The 17,181-nt window shown below is 39.5% G+C and overlaps 1 protein-coding gene across 1 annotated transcript in view; it reads left to right on the top strand.

Annotated features, from left to right (window-relative positions):
• Window positions 1–943: 943 nt before the first annotated feature.
• PKD1L3 (polycystin 1 like 3, transient receptor potential channel interacting) overlaps window positions 944–17,181 on the top strand; it is a 41,477-nt gene continuing 25,239 nt past the window's right edge. The window contains exons 1-14 of the mRNA XM_087827410.1: window positions 944–1,267; window positions 3,195–3,326; window positions 4,932–5,112; window positions 6,379–6,502; window positions 6,601–6,727; window positions 7,365–7,493; window positions 7,818–8,049; window positions 9,636–9,829; window positions 10,385–10,615; window positions 11,558–11,659; window positions 11,942–12,120; window positions 14,507–14,653; window positions 15,849–16,045; window positions 16,658–16,857. Coding sequence (XP_087683536.1) covers window positions 1,127–1,267; window positions 3,195–3,326; window positions 4,932–5,112; window positions 6,379–6,502; window positions 6,601–6,727; window positions 7,365–7,493; window positions 7,818–8,049; window positions 9,636–9,829; window positions 10,385–10,615; window positions 11,558–11,659; window positions 11,942–12,120; window positions 14,507–14,653; window positions 15,849–16,045; window positions 16,658–16,857 — 2,316 coding nt within the window. The 5' untranslated portion in view covers window positions 944–1,126. The remainder of the gene's footprint in view (window positions 1,268–3,194; window positions 3,327–4,931; window positions 5,113–6,378; window positions 6,503–6,600; window positions 6,728–7,364; window positions 7,494–7,817; window positions 8,050–9,635; window positions 9,830–10,384; window positions 10,616–11,557; window positions 11,660–11,941; window positions 12,121–14,506; window positions 14,654–15,848; window positions 16,046–16,657; window positions 16,858–17,181) is intronic.

The following is a 17,181-nucleotide window of genomic DNA, read 5'->3' as shown; positions in this document are numbered from 1 at the left end:
TTCTTACTGGAAAATGTGAAAAGAGAATGAAAGCAATAATGATGGTTTGATAAAATGTTGTAAATGATCATTTTCTAAAAGTCTATCAGAAATATGCTCTGATTTATTATTAATGAGATCCTACATTTTGTAAAATTCTGAGACAGATATTTCTGCAGTAATGATTACATACTGGCACCTTTATGACTGATTTTATTTAATATTTATCTTTATACCGAGGGTCTTTGAAGAGTAAGCACAGAGACGACGTTAGTGATTTGTAGTGCTTTGGCCTCAGAATTCTAGCTGTCTGCAACTTCAGCAGTGGGAAATGATCACTCTGGTTTCCTATGTGATTCGCGTTTTTAGCCAAGAATAACAAATAAAATAGGAAGAAATATTTATATCCCAGGGTTTTACTTGAACTTAATCTGCTTTTTTTCTGCAGGAGCCACTCATCATTCAACTAAATGTCACCAACCTGCTCCTGATAATCCTGTAAGTCCTTAACCTTCACAATACACATCTTGGAATACTGTTCTCTTTGTCATTCCTGGGGGGACCCTGCCAGAGCTCCACTCTGTCTCATAGAGTGCTCTGAATTATAGTTTTCTAGTAAGGAAAGGCAAGTGCTTGAGTGCAGCAAAGAATTAGGTTTAGTGGATTATTTATTTTAAAAGATTTTAAAGCCTGTCTTTGGCCTTTGTGTTGGTATTATTATCTTTTGTTGGTTGTTTCTTTATTCCCCGCTTCATTTCAAAAAGGACTTGTGGCATCTTAAAAATATATATACAAGGTAATAAAATTGTTTTAAAAAATTAAAGGGGCCCAGCCAGCATGGCTCAGCAGTTGAGCATCGACCTGGGATCCAGGAGAACATGGTTCGATTCCCCATCAGGGCACATGTCTGGGTTGCAGGCTCAGTCCTCCCAATAGGGGGCGTGCAGGAGGCAGCTGATGGATGACTCTGTAGACTATACTTCATTATTTGGTTAAAATCAGATTTTGCCTTTTCCTGTTACATATTTTTATCTTTTAGTCCAAGACCCTGTGCCATTCTATCAGCCCTTTTCCTTCAGACCTACCCACAGTCACAAAGCAGGGACTGTTAGTCACTCCTCTACCTACCGGCCAGCCTCTCCCTGTGATGGCAGAGCTCACCAGACCTGTGTCTGTGACACGTGCTGGAAAAGCTCTGGTAGAAAGAACTTCAGGCCCCAAAGAGGGCTCACATCCAGACGTCTCCACCACTCATCTACAAACATCGTTTCAGGACGCATCTGATCAGGTAAATCAGAAGCATGGAAGTCACAACTGGGTACACCCATGACACTGAAACAGCACTTTTATTCTTTCCTTCTGTTTTGGTGATGTTTTCAGGAATAATGATGCTAGAAAGGAGCCTAGTTCACCCTTTAACCCCAACCAGAACTATACCTGGGAATGCCTGGTCAGACAGGCATATACTCTGAGTAAAAGCAAAATCCAAACAAGTCCATGAAAATACTCCACAGTGGGTTTTATACTCACTTCAGTTTTTAAGGCCTTATTACTATTTAATACCATTATATTTAGCGCTTCAGATGAGGAGGAACATTTGTTCACCTGCCCCACTTTTTTAGGGGCAGCAAATCCCCTGGACACTGCCTCCAACTCACCCTCTCAACTCCTTTCACCTTTGTTCCCTTTTCCACACAAACTGAAAAAATAGGCAAAACTACTTTAACAGTGTTTATTGAAGAAATTCGTCCTGCTTCTCCTTATCTTTTTTTTTTTTTAAAAAAAAAACAACTACAAGCCCTGCTTATATGCAGTCTAACATTTCCCTGTTAGACAAGAATCCTGTTTTCTCTGGATCTGCTTTCATTGGTAATGGAAACTAGATGTTCACTATTATTTCACTTAGCATTGTGTCCTGCTTGGGAAAAAACTGTCTGCGGTAGTTTAAACGAAGAGTATTTGCCTTAAATAGAAATCTGAAGTATAGTCTACAGATAAATTATTAGAAATATTAAGAGAATTTAGAGATGTTACTGAATACCAAATCAGTATACTAAAGTTAACTGCATTATTACATATCAGCAGCAATCAGTTAGAAAATTTGATTTTTTAAAACAAGATATAATAGCAAGTACCTAGGAATAAATATTACCAAAGATGTACAAAATTTCTATAGAAACAACTATAAGGTTTGATTGAGAGACATTAAAGAAAGGCTAAGTAAATGGTGAGATCTGCCATGATTCAGCCCAGGTTACACATTCTGCTCTAAAATATCAGGTAAGACATCCTCAGTGACCTGCCTGGCAATAGCTAGAATGACTCCAAGTAGGGCCTGACCTGCATGGCAGATGTGCAGTCGGGTGGCAGCTGTGTCTTACTTATATCTTCATTCTTTCTTATTTACATTTCAGTCCCAAAGCATAAAACCAAAATTGGGTGGTCCTCAGATCTCTCTATAACTCATCCAACCTCTTATACACCCTGTGAATCAGGAATAACTCTGTTCAATTGCATGGTCCATGAGGGTAGGATCATAACTGACTTTAACTGCTCCAACTCCTGAGCCTAGCAATGCACAGTAGGCATTTAATAAGGACTTATTGAATACTTGACTGAATTAAACTATATGTAGGTTGTTCTCTAGAAATTGGACAAAGTAGTTGGTGTAAAGAGATTGTCCAAGGGTTGGACTTCCAGTTCAAAACAAGTAGCCTCTTAAGCTTTGGGACCATGCCCAGTGTTCTGGTGTTTGTTTTCCCACAGAGGTTTTCTGCCCTCCACCTCCTGCCCAGTGGTATTTCAAGGACTTCCCTCTTGAACATGAACTCTTGAGCTGAGGGAAATACAATGGGAAACCTGAGGGGATAAACATACTTCTGAACAAAAAAATTTTGTTGTTTTGAATTTCAATTTTTCCACACTTTTGATCATGGCCTTAGACTCAAACTTACTCTTATAAATCTTATTTCCAGACTCATTTGTCCTTGGATCAACATTGTATATCTTTGTTACCCATTTTCTCTACTGTACAGAAGAGGTAAAAATAAATTTTGTTTGCAGAAAAGCTTCAGAAAGTAATAAGTGTTATGGAAAGCCAGTGATTCATAGAGCTTGTAATGTCATCAAAGGTCAACTCTCATTAAAACAACATCTCAAACTACTAAAGTACAATAATTATATACAAATAATTTTGACAAAATTATTCCCAATAGGTCACGGATGAGATAGCATGGAACTTCAGCAAAGCAATTCATGGTTTGGAAACGCATGACAAACTGCAGAAAGCTTGTGAAGTGCTCCAGAAGCTGACAGACATTATCCCAGGATTTTCTCAGTCAGTTCAGGTAAGCAGGGGTTGATTGGGAGGAAGTAAGATGTGAGAGAGGGAAAGTGAAAAACAGAAAAAGAGAAAAAGCAAAATAAAATAGAAAACATATAATCTGGAAATTGTGTTCTGTGCAGAATTTAGCATTATAAAGCTATTTTGTGGAGACTCAATTGAAATATTAGGAAGTATATTTGTACTTGCTAATCTAAAGATTGGGCCCTAGCCAGGTAGCTCAGTTGGTTAGAGTGTCACCCTGATACACCAAGGTTTCAGGTTTGATCCTCTGTCAGTGAGAATACAAGAAGCAACCAATGAGTGCATGAATAAGTGGAATGAATCTCTCTCTCTCTGCCTCTAAAATCAATAAATTTTAAAAACTATATATTAAGGCGACTCTCTCTGTGTAGCACACCGTAGCCTTTCCCCACACCCTCCCCACCAGGTGCATTTTCCTTGCCCCTCTTTCCTAAACTCCAAGGGCCCTTCTTTTGCCTCTGTAACTTATTTCCTGAGCCCATTTATCCTACAGCCCACTGTTCCCTGGCTCTTTATTTGTTTGTAAGAGAGCTTTATTTATTATTGATATTAACCTTTTGTTATATATGTTGCAAATATTTTGTGCCCATGTCTTATTTTCTCTCTCTCTCTCTCTCTCTCTCTCTTCTCTTTCTTTCTTTCTTTCTTTCTTTCTTTCTTTCTTTCTTTCTTTCTTTCTTTCTTTCTTTCTTTCTTTCTTTCTTTCTTTCTTTCTTTCTTTCTTTCTTTCTTTCTTTCTTTCTTTCTTTCTTTCTTTCTTTCTTTCTTTCTTTCTTTCTTTCTTCTCATCCTTACCCAAGGATATGTTTTTTATAGATTTTAGGGAGAGAGAAAGAAACATCAATGTGAGAAACATCAATCGGTTGCCTCCTGTACGAGCTTCAACCAGGGATCAAATCTGCATCCTGGGTATGTGCCCTGACCGGGAATTGAACCTGTCACCTTTTGGTGTATGGGATGATGCTCCAGCCAACTGAGCCACCTGGCCAGGGCTTAACTTTGTTTATTTCTTATTTTTATACTTATTTTTGTTATTTTATTTTTTATATCTTTTATTTTGCAGGTTTTAGTAAATGTAACTTTGCAAATAAATAACATTTCAAAACAAAAATTGTAGTACTTATGGTGAATATTTAGTAAATATCTGTCAGTTGGTTCATTTGACTTGTTTTACATGAGAATATGCTACAGGAAGGGGAATTGGTATTTTCTGTTTCATTTAGAACATTCTAGGACCTTGAATGCTTTTGAGGCCCTAGATACAAAGGGATAGCCTACCCAGTATTTCAATCAGCATTGTTCTTTGGCATTCCTTTTCTAAGCTCAGTTTTGTTAATTAGATATTTGCTCCACTTACCACTCAAAAAGGTTATGTCCCTTGCTTATAGTAACCTGAAATATGAGTCCTTCCCATAGGTGATATGTAATAGTGTATTTTCCTTCCTGCCACATTGTAATATTCCTTCATATAAAACTGTGTTTGAAATGCGTGAAGAACATTGAACTCCTTATCAGAAGAACACAAGTAAATTTAAAGCAGTCGTGAACAGCTCAGGAATGTATGTTTGCTGTTTGAAATTCCCAGGTTGATGCTGTTGGCTCCCTTATTGACCTGAGTGACCAATTACTGAGAAGCCCATTTCAGAACAACAGCACTCTGGGCTTCACAATTCCTGTGGCTGTCTGCGTCTTTCACCCCCTCGACAATGTAGTAAAAGCTGATAAAGCAAGTGGGCCACAATCCAGCCATGACATTGAGCAGGTAGGTGTAATATATACTGGTGGCCAAGTCTCCTTAGAAAGTTTTTAATCTTGGCAGATCCAGGTATCACACAGCCTGTTCCAAGACTCTAAATAGAACCCAGCTAGGTGTGCACCACTGAAATGACTGCTCTGTGAAGGCTGCTCCTGATCCTTCTCTCTACCCCACCAGTGAACCAAGTCTACCTAATGCTGGTGAAAGAACTTAGTGAAGTGCTTGGCACACAGAACACTCAGTAAATTACATTTGCTGTGCACATGAGAAGATGTTCAACATTATTAACCATTAGGGAAATGCAGTTGAAACCATAATGAGATACCACTTCACACCTAATAATAACAAGTGTTGGCAAAGAGGCAGAGAAACTGGAACCCCCATACAGTGTTAGATTGTAAGATGATACAGCTACTTTGCAAAGCAGTTTGACGGTTCCTCAAAATGTTAAAAATAGAATTAGCATGTGACCTAGCAATTCCACTCCTTGGAATGGACCCACATATATCCACACTGAAACTTGTACAATCATGTTCATAGCAGTATTATTCAATTAGCCAAAGAGCCAAAGAGTGGAAACAACCCAGATGTCCATGATCTGATAAATGGATAAATAAAATGTGGTATGTCCATAGATGGAATATTATTCGGCAACAAAAAAGAATGAAGTACCGATACATATTACAACATGATGAACCTTGAAAATACTATGCTAAGTGAAGAAGCCAATCACAAAAGACCATATATTATGATTCCATTTATATGAAATGTTCAGAAGAGGCAAATCTGTAGACAGAGTGTAGATGAGTAGTTCCCTAGGGATAGAGGAGATGGGGACAGGAGGTTGGACAGTGCCTGCTACTGGGTTCTGCATTTATTTTAGGAGAGATAAAAATATTCTAAAATTAGATCCTGGTGCTAGTTGCACAACCCCATGAATATACCAAAAAACAATGAATTGTGTACTCTAAATGGGTGAGTTGTATGCATGAATTTCATTACAACAAGCTTTTTTAAAATATAAAAACCCATCATAAGTAGATCTAGGGCAAAGAAATACATATTTCCTTGGTTGGCCCTCTTAGTGATATGAAGGGTGCTGAGTCTTTAGCCAGACTACAAGTACTTTCTATGGGTTCTCTCCAATGAGTGTCACTTTTCATTACATCATTGTCAAGATCCCTGTTGCCCTTCCAACCCCCTCAAAATCGTTATTTCACTAACACAATACACTGGTTACCCAAGTCACAGGATATTTCCATCTAAATGTAGGTAGAAAATATTCTGAAAATGTCCTTGCTGGCCCTTGGGGAGATCCAGGAAACATTTCTGCACCAGCATCAGTTTTCTGAGTCTTCGGTGACTTTGACCTCTTCCATTGCCACCCTGATGTTGAGCAGGTAACACAGGAGGAAGGAATGGAGAGAGTTGCGTTTTGGGTTTTTGACCTTTAAAGAACACACATAGATTGATTTCCATTTAACTTCTTTTTCATTAGCCAAAACATATCGACTCTGCCTCTGAGCTCTTACACTCTTGGATACCCAGCACCTGTGAGGTTAGCCTTCCCGTCAGCTTCAGCTTTGGAGGAGCTCTTGAATAAACACCCAGGAGTTAACGTTCAAGTGAGTATGAAATTGATTCTGACCAGAATGAAATGAGGTTTGGTGGCTGTAGGCATTTGGGTGACAAGAATGCACCATGAAATGTTAGCTAACCAGACCAAATGAGAGAAGATTGTGTGCTGTTAATTTCTCTTTTACTAGCAGGATTGAAGGCCCTAAAAATGATCCAGTAGAGAGATTGGGAGTATTAAACAGACTTTTAACTAAATGTCTATTATGATGTGAATTGATCTCAACTCTTCACTCATAATACAAAGCTGGGAATATCTGAATAATTACTGATTCAATATGCCGACCTAGTCATATCAGTACATTGTATTTTTTCAGCAATTACCTAACAAACAGAAGTGGGATTATTGCCTTATCCTGGAGAACAGAGTACTCCCTGGTAAAACGAATCCTCTAGGTATAAAGATGTAAAAAAAGTAATTCTTAGGGTCACAAGTAAATGACTTATCTTTAACTAATTCTTTCTCATGTGATCTTATAATGAGCGATATTTCATTTGAGATATTAGCAAGGTGGAAAATCCCAACATTTACTTTAATTTATGGTATCTGATTACCCTATTACTGATTGGGGTGTTATGTATAAATATTTTTGGTAATTGCTGAAACTAGAGTTTTCTTGTCTCTAGGTAACAGGACTAGCTTTCAATCCCTTCAAGGATTTTGATGACAAGAACATTGTTGGAAGTGTCGGAAGTGTGTTACTAAGCTCTAATCATAAATTGCTCCAAGTACATGATTTAATGGAAGATATTGAGGTATGACTTGATTATGAGGGAGTAAAACTGAAGGGAATAGGAATTCCTGGAGAACAGCATAGAAGGCTGCAGCACCTTGAAGGAAGTCATGTGAGATTTATGACAGTGTCATTCTTTTATTATTAACATCTTTACTTAGGAACTTGTACAAACTTATCCTTAAGCTGTATACTCTTCCTTAACCCCTGACACTTTGTTACCTACTAAAATTCAAAGAGGAAGACCTAGGAAGTTTCATTCCATTATCACTATAGAGGAGACCAAAAGGCATCAATGGGTGGGCCATCTTAAACTTGAAGAGTGATGAACTATCTTTTATCCTAGATCATGCTCTGGAGAAATGCAAGCATAGAAACCCACCCCACAAGCATCAATGTGAGCGCAGACCATTTTACCATCACCGTGAACATCACATCCCTGGAGAAATCCCTGATCCTGTTCATAGAGCCTGAAAGCCCCATTTCAGTGACACTCTACCTGGGGTTCCAGTATCAGCCCAACCACACTTACTTCCACCTGAACATCACCCTTCCAAAGACCCAGGTGCGGCAGAAAGGTAAGACCCCCCTCAGATGTCAGCAGTTTACTACTTTGAAATGCAGTTTTTCCTTTCCTTTTTAAGTTAACTTCTTATTTTGAGATAATTGTATATTCATATGCAATTGTAAGAAATAAAACATCTCATATACTTGTCACCCAGTTTCTCCTAACGATAACATCTTGCTTAAATATGGTGCAAAATCACAACCAGGAAATTACATTGATACTAATGCATTGATCTTTTTCAGATTTCACTATTTTACAAGCACGTGTGTGTGTGTGTGTGTGTGTGTGTGTTTAGTTCTATGTAATTTTATCACATGTGTAAATATATGTCACCACGAGATGCATTTTTAAAAAGATGGATTGTGGGATGGATAGAAGGATATATATGTGACAAAGAAAATTTAGTAAAATGTTAATTATAGAATCTAGTTAGTGATTCTGTGGATGTTCCTATAAAATTCGCTCAACTTTCTATATGGTTGAAAATTTTCATAAAATGTTGAGACTCTTGCAGAAGTTGCAGCACAATGAGTCATATATATTTCAAACTTTATATATTATAGATGAATATGTATATGCAATATGTCACTTATATTTCAACTTTATTTCCAATCTTAGATAATGCCTGGAGATAGTAAGTCTTGGTATAAGATCAGAATGGCTATATTGCAGTTTAGAAAAGTTAAGAATTTCTGAGAGATATATACATGGTTAAAAATTTCTGAGATATATAGATAGTGCCTGGAATATACTTGACCAAAAAACTTTAAATGTAGTACTGAAAAGTCTTAATAAAGAGCTACCCTTTTGCCTTAAAAACTGTTGAGAAAAATACCCAGAATGGATAAAGCATGTGATAGTCTCTCTTTATGACCATTGACCCATATTGAATGAGCTTCTTCTGGCTCTGGCATAGGCCTTGCAAACACAGAAATGATCACTTTTTAAGTGACTCTACCCTTTAGAATTTAGACAAAGCACCCGAAGCAGTATAGCTGGGCTGCCAGCTACAAAGTTCTGTCTGCATTACCACCAGGCTGTTTCCCAAGTCAGAACATACACTTTGTTCTTCTTGCTGATTTTGGCAATAACAGTATACCATTTGGGGCTGGAAGAAGTCTTAGAGATCCTTTAGTTTAGACTCCTTGTTTGAAAGATAAGAATACTAGAGAGATTGGGTGACTTGCCCTTGACAGCCACCTGGTGACAGAGCCAGGCCTGAAATCAGGCCTTTGGCATGCAGTCCAGGCTCCTTCCTGGAACCACTCTGTTCCTATCCTTGCTTCGTCCTTGGGTTTCTTTTGTCACCTAGGTCTTCTACCTACTAATTTTGGTGTGTGATGATTTCATTTTTCTGAAACTCTTAATACATTCTAATTCCTTAGACTTAAATTTCCATTTATCAAAAGAATATGATTTTTTATTGCAACAGAAGTTATCCAGAGTCCTGGATTATATCACTGGTCATTTTTTTAAAAATCATTTGTGACTCTAGGCTTATTACTTTGTAAAATAAAATAACAATAGGCCCTTCAGATGAAAAGGTGTATTTTCCTCCCATGTGCCATGCAGTTAAGCACTCTGCTTTGTTCTCAGATGAGGAATATACATGGGTGCTGACTCCAGAGAGTTTGCAGTATGGGATCGGCATCTACTACATAACTTCTGTGTTGAATAAAAGCAAGGAGGGTGCTCAGCAGGTGCCCACCCTGTTCTCCATCGTAACTGCCGTCACTCAGTGCTATTTTTGGGACAGCCACAACAACACGTGGAAGAGCGACGGATGTCAGGTAGGAAGCTGTGCCACTTCCCTGTCTCTTGTCTACCTTAGCTGGCATTAAACACGGTGCACCTGTTATCTCATTTCCCTTCAAAATCATAGAAGGGAGCCCTGGCCGGGTGGCTCAGTTAGTTGGAGCATCATCCTGTGCACCAAAGGCTTTATATTCATTTTAACTGCTGTATAGTATTCCACCAGTTTGCCTCTACTCATATATTTATGTTTGTATGTTCTGCTGTTAGTAGATATACAGGTGTCTCCGATTTTTTAATACTTGTGAGCAGTGCTGACAGAAGCATTTTTTTCTTGTCTCCTTGTGCACATGTGTGAAGTTCCCCTCCAACATACAATCAGAACTGGAATCCCTGGAGTCAAAGGGTTTGTGCGTCTTCAGCTCTATTAGATATTGCCAAACCACTGTGCACATTGGTTATACCAATTTACACAGTGAATAAGTGCCCCAGACATTCCTTTCCCTTTCTGAATTGCCTGTGTTTATATTTTGTGTCTGTCCCTTCCTTAGCACTCTGTTCAGTTAGCATCCATGTCTTGATTCTAATTGCAGGTTGGGCCACAGAGCACAGTTGTAAGGACACAGTGTCTCTGTAACCATCTGACCTACTTTGGCAGCGACTTCTTCATCGTGCCCCGGACAGTGAATGTTGAAGACACGATCAAGCTATTCCTTCGTGTGACCAGCAACCCTGTTGGGGTGTCATTGCTGGCCAGCCTTCTGGGATTCTATATGCTCCTGTTTGTGTGGGCTTGGAGAAAGGATCAAGCAGATATGCAGAAGGTGATGAGACTTTGATCCCAAAAGTTTTGCCACAGTGTTTTGAGTATGTTGAACAAGATGGAAAAAAATACTTTCATCAAAAGGAGCAGGTTGCGTGATTCTAGGTAGTGTAGAAATTCAAGTGCTACTTTTCTTAAATTTCTCTTTATATCTACTCTTTCAAGGTTTAGGAACTTAACTCTTTATCGCTTTTTTTTTTTTTTTTTTGGTCTTTTAGCCAAGGTTGAATTCTTATATGATTCATACAAAAACACCTAGAGAATTTAACTATAACCAAATGCACATTTATTTCACTTTATACATTGGACATGAAAAGTTATGTGTAAGTCAAATTATAATTTAATGTAATAGCAATATATAAAAAACCTGAAAGAAATCTTTTTTTGAAACAAAATATACTTAATGATTGCGTGTTCTTACTTTCTGTTCTATTTCTTTCTTACCCTTGTGTTTTCTCACACTTGGAAATTGTAGAATGCACAACGTGTTCATTTCTTTGTTGCCTTGGGTATAAGATTGCCAGTTTTAGTAAATAAAAATACAGGACACCCAATTAAATTTGAATTTCAAATAGTGAGTGCATTTTTAGTATAAGTATGCCCCAGATTATTCAATGTTTGTCTGAAATTCAAGTTTAACTGATTGTTTTATGTGTTATCTACCTGGGTGGGAGGGAAGTGGAAAGATTTAGAGGCCCAAGACCTGATTGATTCTATGACTATTTCATTTTAGAGGCATAACCCCTGGACTTTCAGCCCTCACCCCCCCCCCTTATCACTTAACTTAGGTCTATTTGTTTATTGTCTGCTTACACCTCACCTTTGCTTTCCATACAGTGGCCAAATCTGCAGCAATGCATCCTCCTGTTTCTCAGCTGGAGGAAGCTGCTCCACTGGACTAAGTAAAGGTCAGCCAGTGTTCTTGGTTCTGCTTTTCCTGCAGGTGAAGGTCACTGTCCTGGCTGATAATGACCCCAGCTCTCAATTTCACTACCTCATTCAGGTCTCCACTGGGTATCGAAGAAGGGCCTCTACAACAGCTAAGGTTAATGAAAAAAATGTTCTTCATTCATTGCTCTGTGTCCTCTACTGTGTGAGATACACTCTGACCTGGTGATATCCGGTGTCCTGTAGCATTTACAAAGCATCACAGAGAGATATTTCCTAGTTCTAAACTGTAAATCTGAAGAATCCTCTGTACTTGTCTAAGATCCCAAAGACTTCATCTCAGTCCAGTTTCTCTGTCTTCATGGTTCTCCTTGGTGATATACCCAAAGAACCAAATAATCATGTTAGAACTTCTGTATTTTGTCTTTCCTTGTTTTAGGTGGTTATCACCCTTTATGGTTCAGCAGGACGGAGTGAGCCCCATCACCTTTGTGACTCCCAGAAGGCAGTGTTTGAACAAGGGGGACTGGATGTCTTCCTCCTCGGTACTCGGTCCTCTCTGGGGGAACTGCACAGCCTCCGGCTCTGGCATGACAATTCAGGTGTCAGCCCAGCCTGGTAAGCACCTGTATCATGCTGGCTTGTGGTTTCTTCTCTGTGGGTTCAGCATTCTGGGGCTGGTTCAGCATTCTGGGGCAAGTCCAGCATGTCATCACAGTAAACAACAGCAATGCCTTGAACCAAATAGTAACAAGTTAGATTTAAATTTAAGCCGTCTATAAAGAAGAGACCCTGGAGATCAATGTGGAAAATTAACAATAGGATTTTTTTTGTGGATGGAAGAATGATAGATGTTTTTTCTTTTACTTTCATTAAATGTCATACTGTGAACAACAAATAATTACAAGGAAATATTGCCCCAAAGTACCATGAATTAAAAGTATCTCTAAATATGAAAAATATATGTAAAGAGTAAATTCAGTAAACAACTATGTCCTGAATACTGGGCATTGGGTCAAAATTAAGAGCTTAAGGAGAGATGAAAAGTGGAATCATGGTATGGAATGTGCCTAGGGAGTCAGAGAGAGGAACATTCAGTGATGAGCATATGATTCTGACAAGTGCTGGGTCCAGCTGGTTCTGCATCTCTCCTCAGCAGCACCTTGGGAATTAGGAGAGGCAGGTGGAGAAAGCAGATGATGAAATTAATTAAGGGTAGAGATTATTGGTTGGTTGGGGTTAGGAAAAAAGGGAGTGAAGTCAAAGATCCAAGGCTCAGGTACTCAGAGGCATCAGTTGCTGAATCCTGTCCACTCTGGAAAGAGTATGCTGCTGCCTAAATTAAGTCTTGCCCTACTAGGCTACGTGCACCAGCCACTAAGCCAGTAAAGCCTAATAATTTGCTTGCTGCTTCCATTCTGATCAGGTGTGTCCAAAACAGTTTGTACACCATCATCCCAGTTTTGTTTATAAAGGTGAGTAATATATAACAAGGACTTGAGAAGATGCTCAACTGCATTAGTCATCAGGAAATGCAAATTGAAACCAGTGAGATGCAAATTAAAACCACCCACCAGCATGACTAAGATTTAAAAGTCTGACAAAACCAAGTCTGGGTGAGGGTGGGGATGGCTCACAAACACTGGCAGGAGTATAAAGTGGTGCAGCCACACCGAAGAACAATTTGTCAGTTTCTTGTTCAGGTAAACATACATCTACCATATGACCCAGACATTCTGCTCCTATGCATTTACCCACAATAAGTGGGAAAAAAGTCCATTCAAGGCTTATACACATATGTGCATAGCAGTTTTATTGTTAGTCAAAAACCGGAAACAACACAAATGTCTATTAGGTGAATAAACAAATGTTAGCATATTCGTTCGATGGAGAACTACTAACTGACGAAAAGAACAGTCTGCTGATACACACAACATGGATGCATTCCCAAAAATATGCTAAGGGAAAGAAGCCAGGCACAAAAGAATACATGCTGTGTGAATCCACATACACGAAATTCCTAAAAAAGGCTAACTACTCAACAGAGACAGAATGCAGGTCAGTGGTCACCTGGGGCCAGGGGTGAGCCTCTTATTTTATAAGATAGAGGCAGATGCGATGCTTTTAGAGGTGGCAGGGCACCGTCACATGTGGAACCAGGAAGCTTGAAGAGTACATACACATGGGACTATTCATAGGTTACGGAATCTGCATTCTGGTGTTCGGTACATGAACTCCCTTAGACACTGGGAAGGGAAAATGGGATCAGCTCTTGTTTCTTTCTTTAGCTCTTGCCTTGCAATGAAACAGAATCCACTGACAGTGCAAGATTACTTTTTTTTAATTGTGTGTTTTTTTTAAGTATAATTGACATACAACATATTAGTTTCAGGTGTACAACATAACAATTCAAGACTTGTATGTTTTGCAAAATGATCACCACAATAAGTCTGGTTAACATCTGCCACCATGCATAGTTACAGATTTTATTTTCTTGTGCTGAGAAATTTTAAGATCTACCCTCTTAGCAACTTTTAAATATGCAATACAGTATTATTAACTATAGTCGCCATGCTGTACAGTATGTCCCCATGACTGACTTGTTTTATAACTAAAAGTTTGTACCTTTTGACCCCCTTTACCCATTCCCCCCCAACCCCCTATCTCTGGCAACCACAAATCTGTTCCCTGTATCTCTGAACTTGTTTTTTGGGGAAGTTGTTTTTTGTGTGTTTTTTTAAGGTTCCACATATAAGTGAAATCATATGGTCTTTGTCTTTCTGTCTGACTTATTTCACTTAGCATAATAATGCCTTCAAGGTCCATCCATGTTACAAATGGCAGTTTCATTCTTTTTTATGCTTCTGTGTGTGTGTGTGTGTACACACCACATGTTAATCCATTTATCCATCAATGGACATTTAGGTTGTTTCCATAAGATTGCTGTTTATTACAACCAAATTGTGCCCACCTCGCTAACATGATTATCTTCATTTTACTATAGGTATGTAAGCCAGGTCATTGTCAGTGATGTGGCAAGTAACAGGAAATGGCATTTCCTATGCAATTGTTGGCTGGCGGTGGACCTTGGAGACTGTGAGCGTGACCGGGTCTTCTTACCAGTCTCAAAGAAAGAGCTCTTTTCCTTTGGGTATTGTTGGAAAATGATGGTGTTTTACAGATCTCTGAAGCTCTATTCATTTTTCTTCATTCTTTATTCTTTCTGTTTTTCAGACTGTATAATTTAGATTGACCTATCTTAAAGTTTGCTGATTCTTTCTCCTGCCTCCACACTCATCTCTGATGAGTAGTTTTGCTGCTGTTTCCACCCAACCCTTCACATTTCTAGAACTAGGCCTTATTACACTACAGCATTTTGGAGCTCCTGTTCCTCAATGAAGTCAGTGTAGCTAGGGCTATTGCAGATCTTGTCATGAACCCCTGGGTCTCTCTGCTCAATTCCTAGTCTTGGGGCTGTCTTTCGCCCACCTCTCTGCCTATAAATGTGTAGCTCTATGGCAGTTTTTTGTTCTGTAGTATCCTTTCATAAATTCCAGCCTCAGCCCTGGCTTCAAGCAGTGAAGATGGCATTACTCTCCCTTTTCCCAGTCTTTGAAACGCTTTTAATTCCAGTTACCCTACAAGAGTCAACCTCCCACCCATGTCCTGCCTTCTTCTAGACCTGGAGCCCAGTAATCCTGCGGTTTCTTCCCCCCTTGTTTTCTCATTCCATTTCTCTTCCTCTGAGATATTTATTTTGTTTTTAAGCCCAGCCAATATTTTGGTTCTTCCTTTTTATATCTTATTTATAGTTGCTCCACATTTGCAGTAGAGAATGTGCTACTCAGCGGAATCACCATGTGCCTTTGTTTTTCTTTTGCTGCCCTAACTTTAGAATAACAGACTTTCTCACTGTTCTCAGTCATTAGTAAATGAAGGAGCTGTGCAAAATATGAATTTACCAAACTATCTTGAGTGGAAGCCTAATGCAGACTTCTGAGAAGTGAAAACATTTGTCAAAACCCTTAAAAGAAATAAATATATTTTGAAGAATAAAATAAAAAATGAATTTTTAGATGAAGCAAAAACAAAAAACAACTCTTAAAAAGCTAAAACAACAGTTTTTAAAATCTCACATAACGTAAATTAACTTTATCCTCAAGCACTTTTTATCCTAAAACAACAAAAGAATCATAGTATCACTCACGTGAAAGCATCTTCACAGAGGTGTGGGGTAGTGGCGGAGTTGTTGCTATGTAGCTGGTTGCCAGGGAAACCACATCTTGGTCCAGGGCACTTTCAGAACCAAACCTCATGTCTCTCCTGTTCTCATTTATCTTTTTTAGACACCTGTTCTCCTCCATGGTTGTGGAAAAGTTCACCCAGGATTATCTGTGGCTTTCAATTGCTACTCGCCATCCCTGGAACCAGTTTACGAGAGCCCAGAGGCTCTCGAGCTGCATGACCCTTCTGCTCTGCAACATGGTCATCAACCTGATGTTCTGGAAGATAAACAGCCCCACCACCCAGAGAGACGAGCAAGGTCTGGATGAGCCCTGTTGGGTTTGCTCATGGCATGTAATCCTTTTACTCTGCCCCACTCTCCTTCCTCTCAGGTTAGAAGCAGAATCAGCGGAATCACCATGTGCCTTTGTTTTTCTTTTGCTGCCCTAACTTTAGAATAACAGACTTTCTCACTGTTCTCAGTCATTAGTAAATGAAGCAGCTGTAGGAACCCATCAGGATCTCCACTGCCATGATCTTTCTTTACAGCAGTTTAAAAAATATATATATATACATATATATATACATATATATATATGTTTTTATTGATTTCATAGAGAGGAAGGGAGAGGGAGAGAGAGAGAGAAACATCAATGATGAGAGAGAGTCATTGATCGACTGCCTCCTGCACGCCCCTGCTGGAGATCGAGCCCACAACCCGGGCACGTGCCCTGACCCGGAATGGAATTGTGACCTCCTGGATCCTAGGTTGACCCTCGACCACTAAGCCACTCCGTCGGGGCTGCCACGATATTTTCTATCCTTAGATAATCATAGTTAAATTGCTAAGTAAGTACTTAAACCCGGGAGAGGAATGACTGTCAGATGGTGTCAGTGTGAGCAGGAAGGTTGATCAAGGCTTTTCTCTCAGTGGGCCCGTTTGCTGTGACCTGGTCCGAACTGCTCATCAGCATCCAGACTGCCGCCATCCTCCTCCCGGTCAGCCTCGCTGTTGGGCGGCTCTTCCCGCTGACTCAGCCCCCGGAGCCTCCGCCCCTCCTTCCACCCCGCCAGGCCCCCTGCCTCTCAGACGCTTCTTCCGAGCCTCTCTCTGCCTCAGAGGTAGTTGAGGTAAGCCTGGTGTGAAATTTTACAGGTAAACTCTCTGCTTCCGTTCCCTGTGTGGTAGAAAAAAGGTGAAAAGGATCACCTAGAAGGCTCTCGGGTCTTACTACCTTCCTAGTGTTTCCCTAATTCCTGCCCCCTGAGTTGTGATCGCCTTGCCTCCAGTCTTTCTCCTGATTATGAGATATGCTGAGGATTCGATGTGAGTGCAGAGTGTGCTGCTCTGGAGTTGGTTTAGCTTCTGATGTTTGATCAAACCATCCCTTCTTCTTTCATTCTATATTCTCTCATGAAACTAGTTTTGAAGCTACTGGGAAGTGACTTCTTTTT

The sequence above is a fragment of the Miniopterus natalensis genome, chromosome 18 (assembly GCF_054644295.1).
Source record: "Miniopterus natalensis isolate mMinNat1 chromosome 18, mMinNat1.hap1, whole genome shotgun sequence".
NCBI lineage: Eukaryota > Metazoa > Chordata > Mammalia > Chiroptera > Miniopteridae > Miniopterus > Miniopterus natalensis.
This window is presented reverse-complemented; position numbering and strand designations above follow the sequence as displayed.